General features: G+C 36.5%; 2 protein-coding genes across 2 annotated transcripts; both read right to left on the bottom strand.

Moving 5' to 3' along the window:
- Nucleotides 1–3,541: 3,541 nt before the first annotated feature.
- Nucleotides 3,542–5,452, bottom strand: LOC103516567 (GATA zinc finger domain-containing protein 14-like). The gene is made up of 2 exons (XM_026828921.1): nt 4,534–5,452; nt 3,542–4,380 (listed from the first exon to the last, which is right to left on the bottom strand). The coding sequence occupies exons 1-2, from the start codon at nt 5,450–5,452 to the stop codon at nt 3,542–3,544; spliced, it is 1,758 nt and encodes a 585-aa protein (XP_026684722.1).
- Nucleotides 5,453–6,642: 1,190 nt separating this feature from the next.
- LOC103516566 lies at nt 6,643–8,269 on the bottom strand. The gene is made up of 2 exons (XM_008481538.2): nt 7,983–8,269; nt 6,643–7,526 (listed from the first exon to the last, which is right to left on the bottom strand). The coding sequence occupies exons 1-2, from the start codon at nt 8,107–8,109 to the stop codon at nt 6,643–6,645; spliced, it is 1,011 nt and encodes a 336-aa protein (XP_008479760.1). The 5' UTR covers nt 8,110–8,269.
- Between the last annotated feature and the right edge of the window lie 208 nt (nt 8,270–8,477).

Here is an 8,477-nt window from a genome sequence, read left to right as displayed (position 1 = left end):
AGGAGAAGGAAAGAAAGGAAAGAAAGGAGAGAGGATAGAAGAAAATGGAGGACTGCTAGAAGGAAGACGAAAAAAAGAGAAAGAAGGAGAAGGGGGAATAAGGAGGAGAAGGGGGAATAAGGAGGAGAAGGAAATAGGAGAGAGGGTAGAGGAAAATGGAGGACTGGTAAAAGGAAGATGAAAAAAAGAGAAAGAAGGAGAAGAGAAAAGAAGGAGAGGGGGGAATAAGAAGGAGAAGGAAATAGGAGAGAGGGTAGAGGAAAATGGAGGACTGGTAAAAGAAGAGGAGAAGGAAGATGAAAAAAAGGGGAGAGAGAAAGAAAGAACGAGAAGGGGAAGAAAGAGTGCAGAGAGAAAGGAGGAGTAAAGGAAAAAGAAGTATGAGAGAGAGTAGGGGAAAGGGAAAATAAGAAGAAGAAGAAGAAGAAAAGGATGATAAGAAATTGAAGGAGGAGGAGAAGAAGGAGAAGAAGAAGAAGAAAAAGGAGGAGGAGGAGAAGAAGAAGGAGGAGGAGAAGAAGGAGGAGGAGGAGAAGAAGGAGGAGAAGGAGAAGGAGAAGAAGGAGGAGAAGGAGGAGGAGAAGAAGAAGGAGAAGGAGAAGAAGGAGGAGGAGTAGAAGAAGAAGGAGGAGTAGAAGAAGAAGGAGGAGTAGAAGAAGAAGAAGGAAGAGAAGAAGAAGGAGGAGTAGAAGAAGAAGGAGAAGAAGAAGGAGAAGAAGAAGAAGGAAGAGAAGAAGGAGGAGGAGGAGAAGAAGAAGGAGGAGGAGAAGAAGATGATGATGATGATGATGATGATGATGATGATGATGAAGAAGAAGGAGGAGGAGGAGGAGAGAGGACATGAGAAAATTTCCATTTGACGAGCAAAACTTTGTTTCTCAATTTTCAATGTTCATGATGTCGTTTTTCTACGTTTTGTATTATTTTAGCTTTCAGTTATTTATTCAATAAATATTCCGTTATTTAATATGTATGCAATAAAAATACAGTTGGGTATTTTTTCAATGAATATTTCGTTATGTACAGTAGAACCCCGATTTTATGAACCTCGGTTTTTTGAGCTCGAAAATCATATTTTTCCGATAATGCAATTGAAATTTTCCGTTTTTTTTTTTATTTAAACCCTCACAGGAAATTGTAAACAATAATGCTAATATGAACATGTTTTGTCCTTTTAGTGACATATTATGTCAACTAATAAATAAGCATTTACTGTCGACAATGTGTCATGTTCTCTGTGTTTTCTTATGTAACCCCGATTTTATGAACTTTTTATGAACCGATTTTATGAACTACCATTGGTCCCAATTAGTTCATAAAATCGGGGTTCTACTGTATTAAAAAAAAAAAAAAAAATACAGTCATTTGTTCAAAGACAAAATGTATTCAAATAGGTATATCTAATGATTCTAATGTAACTCACAAAGTGTGTAGTTGGAAAACAGAGAAAGTAGGGAGAGGGGGGGAAGAACTTGAAGAAGAAAGACAGAAGGAGGAAACAAACTGAGGGAGGGAAAAGGAAAGAGAGGATAAGGATAGAGGAGGGGTAGGAAATACAGACTAGGAGGGAGTGGGAAGAGGGGGAGGAATAAGAAAACCAGAAGGAGAAGAAGAGGAAGAGAGAAAGAAGGGACGGGAGGCAGACAAAGAGGGAGATGAGGAAAGGGAAGAAGGAAAGACAGTGGGGGTGAGAAGACAGAAAAGGAGAGGAGAATAGGCAGAAGGGAAGAGAGAAATAAATTTAGGTGAGGAGAGAGGGAGAGAGGGAGACAGAGAGAGAGAGGGGGGGGGAAGATCATTTATCTTTCTCTCTTTCTTGATGATAGCCTTGTATGACATCTGACCCCGTGCTGAAAAATTGCGAGCTTTCTAAGAGAGGGAGAGAGATACAAAGAAAAAGAAAGATACCCACTTGGCTAGGTTTTATTGCTGAAATGTAATGCATGATTTACATACTTACATAAATATCGTCCCTCTTAATGCAAAATGGCTTAAACCACATTTTAAAATTGTACAGGAAAGCCAAAGGCTTTTTTTTCTAAAGAGGTTTGATAGAGGGGACTGTAGGTATTAAGGTCTTATCGTCCCAAAATCGAAGAGAGAAGGAATACAGGATAGGAAAAGGCCAGCTGTTTCGAGAACGAGCATTAACCCATCAGGATAAAATCCACCCCGGGCGGGAATTGAACCCGCGGCCTAGAGCTTACAATGCAGACGCGCTACGAACTAATCTAACTCGGCCAGCGAGGGTTTATTTTTTTTATGTTTGTATAAAAAAACACTTCTTTTTGTATTATTATGCTCGTTAGCTTCCCCTTTTGAATATCGAACCACACCACTGCCTTCCGGATTAATGCAAAGAGCACCCCTGCACCCACGGACATTATTTGGGTCAAGACAGAAAAAGAAAATGTTTTATACGAGCCACTCGTACTTCGAGGGACCGAAAATTCCCCCGTATTTTTAGGACGGTCCCTTCTGGGGACAAATGGACATTTGTTCAGGGGGAAAAACAAATGTTGGCGGGGGGAAAAACAAATGTTGGCGAGGGGAAAAACAAATGTTCGGAGGGATTATCTTCAAAATAAACATTTTAATTCGTGACCCTCTCAACTGGAAAATCCGCTTTTCCGTGCACGCGTATTTGAAGTTCCTTTGTTGGTTTTGAAATTTTGAACAAACACTTGAGCAGTTTGGTCATTTGCTTGTTGTTTTGTTTGCAATGCAGTAGGTCCCTGGTTCGATTCTTAGGGGAAAAAACCAACCCTATACTCTGAGAGTAGATTTAACCCTTTCATATACCGATTCTCCCCCTCTTTTGCTCATCCCAGAAAATCACCACAAATCTTTCCACAAATCACCACCCCAAGAGAACACAGAAAATCAACAAATCTTTTATTACAACAGATAAATAATAAATAGGTTACCTGACTTACCTGGTACCTACTCCTACTTTTACTTTCTGTTAGTGTCAATATGATTGACAATACTGTGTAATACTTTTTTTATGTTAGAGAAAGAAACAATCAATAAAATTTATTGACGGACTGCCCAAAGTTTGAATTGCCAAAACGACACAGCATCAATGTCAGATAAAATTGTTACACTTCTTACTGTTAAAAAAAAAAAATAGGAAAAAAGATAAAAAAAGATACGGTAAAAAGAAAAAAAGATAAAAAAAAATCTAACTCTTTTGACGACAATTTTTATTTATTGATTTTTTATTATATTTATGTATTACAAGTTTTATTGTTACCAATTCATCATTGTATTTCTCTCCCCTATTCTCTTCGTTGTCGTATGTGATAAACGCTGTCATACGTTTCCCATGATTGAGGACTTTTCTTGAAATAGATTGTGTTCAAATTGACAAATTGTCCGTTTTTAATCAGGCTTTCTTCTTTGATTTCGTTTATGTCTTGTTGATTTTGTGTTTCGAATTCTTCTATATTGGATTGTTTGATTGTTTCTTTATTTTTATCTTCAAAAACCAAAGTTGTGTTTTAAGAAAAATGGCCTTAATGTTTTTGGGGTCGTGGCGTTAAAGTTTAGACCGCCTTTCGTTCGATGGATTATGTTTGTTTTCGTTGGGGATATCTTGTTCATTTCTTTGTCTCTCGAACTCTTCTATGTTGGATTGTTTGATTGTTTCTTTATTTTTATGGACGTCTTGTTGTTGTGCTTGTAATTCTTCAATATTGTATTGTTTGTTTTCGTTGGGGATATCTTGTTCATTTCTTTGTCTCTCGAACTCTTCTATGTTGGATTGTTTGATTGTTTCTTTATTTTTATGGACGTCTTGTTGTTGTGCTTGTAATTCTTCAATATTGTATTGTTTGTTTTCGTTGGGGATATCTTGTTCATTTCTTTGTCTCTCGAACTCTTCTATGTTGGATTGTTTGATTGTTTCTTTATTTTTATGGACGTCTTGTTGTTGTGCTTGTAATTCTTCAATATTGTATTGTTTGTTTTCGTTGGGGATATCTTGTTCATTTCTTTGTCTCTCGAACTCTTCTATGTTGGATTGTTTGATTGTTTCTTTATTTTTATGGATGTCTTGTTGTTGTGCTTGTAATTCTTCAATATTGTATTGTTTGTTTTCGTTGGGGATATCTTGTTCATTTCTTTGTCTCTCGAACTCTTCTATGTTGGATTGTTTGATTGTTTCTTTATTTTTATGGACGTCTTGTTGTTGTGCTTGCAATTCTTCAATATTGTATTGTTTGTTTTCGTTGGGGATATCTTGTTCATTTCTTTGTCTCTCGAATTCTTCAATCTGTTTGATTGTTTCTTTATCGTTATCAATGTCTTGTTGATTTTGTTGTGTTTTAAATTCGTCTATGTTAAACTGTTTGGTTTCTTTATTTTTGTTGGGGTTGTCTTGTTGTTTTTGTTGTGTTTTGGTTTCTTTATTTTTGTTTTTGTATTGCTCATTTTGCGGTCTCTCTAATTCTTCAATGTCAAGTTGTTTGATGACGGTTTCTTTATTTTTGTTGGAACTATCTTGTTGTGTGTTGGATTCTTTACTTTTACAGTTTTCTGATTCAAATCTTCTGTCCGTTTGAGGAGAATCGGATCCTCGGATTCCCAACTTTGTTTCTGATTTTTCAATTTTATGTTCCCTTCTAGTTTCAGTCTTTGCATCAAATTTATGCTTTCCATCTGGGGTATTTCGGGTAATGTTGTGAATGTGTAAGAGCCAATATTTGTACAGCTGTTCTTTAATATTCTCTTTGAATTCCTTGCTTGGTAGTTTCATAAGTTCCTCATAGCTATCAGTGTTTTCCTTGTATCTGTTGTCCTCATGGTTATCCGTGGTTTCCTTATATCCGTTATGTTCATTGAGCTCATGGTTGTCCTTGTTTTCCTTATGTTTGTTATATCCATCTGATCTATCATACTCGTAGCTGTTTTCCTTTTCTTTATGTCTATTGTTTTCATATCTGTCAATGTTTTCGCTATGTTTGTTAAGTCTATTGTCCTCAGAACCGTAAGTGGTTTCCTTATATTGGTCATATCCATCTAGTCTATCATATTCGTAGCTGTTTTCCTTTTCTTTATGTCTATTGTTTTCATATCTGTCAATGTTTTCCTTATGCTTGTTATGTCTATGGTCCTCATAACCGTAAGTGGTTTTCTTATATTCGTTATGTCTATTATCCTCATGGTTGTCTGGGGTTTCCTTATGTTTGTTATATCTATCATATTCATAGTCGTCACTGTTTTCCTCTTTGTAATGTCTATTATATTCAGAAGTCGTAGTTGTTTTCAGAAAATTTCCAAGTCTCATGAACGCCTCAATTCGTTCCTTTTCGTTTCTTTCCTTATTTTGACTTTCGACAAGAGTTTTGTACACGTTATTTCCCCATTCCTTATCCGGCCTTTCTTTGGGAACTCTTTCATTATTTTTTACAATCTTATTGAATCGAGTGTTTCTCATGATATTCTCCATTTCTCTCAAGCTTTCTTCGTATCTTTCGTTTTCGTCGAATTTTGTCCCATAAACTTTTCTCCATTCGCCCTGCGAATAATATTTTTATATATAAAAAAAATCCTATTTCTTTAAAGTTTTAAACTATAATTTGTTTTACCAAGTGTGTGTATTAAACATTAAACAATAAACATAAGTTAACAAAAAAATCATTTCATTGAACCCTTATCTTGTCTCTTTTTCACTCGAATAGAACTAAAAAGTCCCTGTTAACCTTGGTACCTACTCATACCTCGTAAATACCTACCTATGTGTTATTATTTTCCTGTAATCCATAATGTAACCTGTAATCTGCAGTTCTTCTAATAGCTGTGTCCCAACAATGACATCACCGTTAAGTGACAATCATCTGCTGGTTCTTATCGTGTTGATTTTTCTCATGTTTTACATTCTCGTGAACGAGACGCCTCAGAATGTTTACGTTTTCAATCAAGCTTCACCTAGTTTTGGTAAGTATGGTAGCTTGGGGTTTAGACTCTCGAATACAACGAGACGCCTCAGAATGTTTACGTTTTCAATCAAGCTTCACCTAGTTTTGGTAAGTATGGTAGCTTGGGGTTTAGACTCTCGAATATCTCGATAAGTATCTACCAAGTTTTATCTATCAAATACTCGTATACTACCATTCATAAAAAGTCTTTGGAAAAAATTGTATCCATAAAGTCCGAAATCGGAGAGAGAGAGAGAGAGAGAGAGAGAGAGAGAGAGAGAGAGAGAGAGAGAGAGACAGAATAGGAGAAAATCATCAGCCGTTCTAAAAACGAACCTTATATTCTGTTTAGGAAAAATTCGCGCCGGGTGGGAATCGTAACCACGACTTAGCGCTTACAAGACAGGTGTGGTACCTGCTGGTCTAGCAACTCTTTAGACTAAACATCTAAACAAGAACAATACTCGTACATACAGAATGTTCTAGTTTTACGTTTCGAATCATGATTTACATAGGTAGGTACATTACATACCTAATAAGATTATTGATGTCATTTTTTTGCAGATCCATCTTTGCACGACGATATCCCATACAGCAAGAGCAGCAACAACATTTCCATAGAACTCATCACGGACACAATCAAAATTCACATCGAAACCAAAACTTTCACCCGAGGTCAACACATCAAACGTCACAAACGTCTCACCGATAGCACAACAGTTCAACCGATGGTGACAATCTTATTGAATCGAGTGTTTCTCATGATATTCTCCATTTCTCTCAAGCTTTCTTCGTATCTTTCGTTTTCGTCGAATTTTGTCCCGTAAACTTTTCTCCATTCGCCCTGGCTGCTTTTGTGGTATTTTTCTTTGTCTTGAACAAGTTGAACCTTTGGGGTTTGGTCTCTATCTTGTCTATGAGCTCCCTTTGTTGGAAACTCATTCGGATATCTAGGTTGAGTAGAACTCGGTTTTGTTTCATCTTTTCCCGACTTGGATTCAGTAACTTGTTTCGTTAACCCGTTTGGATCGTCCTTTTTGTTCATAATGTCTGTTTGAATCTCTCTGCCGTCATTGATAGTTATTGTGATTTGACTCTTCGTCTTGGGATTCGGTCGAATTTTTCCAGATGTTCCAGCGGTTTCAATTGGAGGTGGATTGTTTCCGAATGGGTTTGTGAAACTGTTCCCTTTGTCAATTTGTGTTTGCTCTTTCTCTGTGGGATCTGTCAAACTATCACCATTCTCGGAGTTCCAGGACTTATTGGGCACTTCTTGACGGAACATTTCTGGAATGTCAATGTCCTCGTCATTTGGACTCTTGATGATTTTCAAATTGAGCACGATATTTTCGCGTGCATCCTCCGTCATGTTAACGCAGTAGACTAACGAGTTCTTCGGTTTGAAGCACAGGTAGTCCAGCGATTGAACCTTTGACATCATCGGTTGAACTGTTGTGCTATCGGTGAGACGTTTGTGACGTTTGATGAGTTGACCTCGGGTGAAAGTTTTGGTTTCGATGTGAATTTTGATTGTGTCCGTGATGAGTTCTATGGAAATGTTGTTGCTGCTCTTGCTGTATGGGATATCGTCGTGCAAAGATGGATCTGCAAAAAAATGACATCAATAATCTTATTAGGTATGTAATGTACCTACCTATGTAAATCATGATTCGAAACGTAAAACTAGAACATTCTGTATGTACGAGTATTGTTCTTGTTTAGATGTTTAGTCTAAAGAGTTGCTAGACCAGCAGGTACCACACCTGTCTTGTAAGCGCTAAGTCGTGGTTACGATTCCCACCCGGCGCGAATTTTTCCTAAACAGAATATAAGGTTCGTTTTTAGAACGGCTGATGATTTTCTCCTATTCTGTCTCTCTCTCTCTCTCTCTCTCTCTCTCTCTCTCTCTCTCTCTCTCTCTCTCTCCGATTTCGGACTTTATGGATACAATTTTTTCCAAAGACTTTTTATGAATGGTAGTATACGAGTATTTGATAGATAAAACTTGGTAGATACTTATCGAGATATTCGAGAGTCTAAACCCCAAGCTACCATACTTACCAAAACTAGGTGAAGCTTGATTGAAAACGTAAACATTCTGAGGCGTCTCGTTCACGAGAATGTAAAACATGAGAAAAATCAACACGATAAGAACCAGCAGATGATTGTCACTTAACGGTGATGTCATTGTTGGGACACAGCTATTAGAAGAACTGCAGATTACAGGTTACATTATGGATTACAGGAAAATAATAACACATAGGTAGGTATTTACGAGGTATGAGTAGGTACCAAGGTTAACAGGGACTTTTTAGTTCTATTCGAGTGAAAAAGAGACAAGATAAGGGTTCAATGAAATGATTTTTTTGTTAACTTATGTTTATTGTTTAATGTTTAATACACACTCTTGGTAAAACAAATTATAGTTTAAAACTTTAAAGAAATAGGATTTTTTTTATATATAAAAATATTATTCAAGAAATTATTATTATATATTTTTTTTATTTATTTATTATTTTATTTTTTAAAGAAATTATTATTTTCTATTCTACTTAC

The sequence above is a fragment of the Diaphorina citri genome, unplaced genomic scaffold, assembly GCF_000475195.1.
Source record: "Diaphorina citri unplaced genomic scaffold, Diaci psyllid genome assembly version 1.1 scaffold1603, whole genome shotgun sequence".
NCBI lineage: Eukaryota > Metazoa > Arthropoda > Insecta > Hemiptera > Psyllidae > Diaphorina > Diaphorina citri.
This window is presented reverse-complemented; position numbering and strand designations above follow the sequence as displayed.

Bases quoted from the DNA above. Each gene is read 5' to 3' on its own strand.
- LOC103516567 (XM_026828921.1), bottom strand. From the start codon at position 5,452: ATGGAGAATATCATGAGAAACACTCGATTCAATAAGATTGTAAAAAAT. The intron at 4,381-4,533 runs GTAAAAGTAAAG...AAAAACAACAAG, and splicing joins AAGATTTGAATCAGAAAACT to ACAACCCCAACAAAAATAAA.
- LOC103516566 (XM_008481538.2), bottom strand. From the start codon at position 8,109: ATGACATCACCGTTAAGTGACAATCATCTGCTGGTTCTTATCGTGTTG. The intron at 7,527-7,982 runs GTAAGTATGGTA...ATTTTTTTGCAG, and splicing joins TCAAGCTTCACCTAGTTTTG to ATCCATCTTTGCACGACGAT.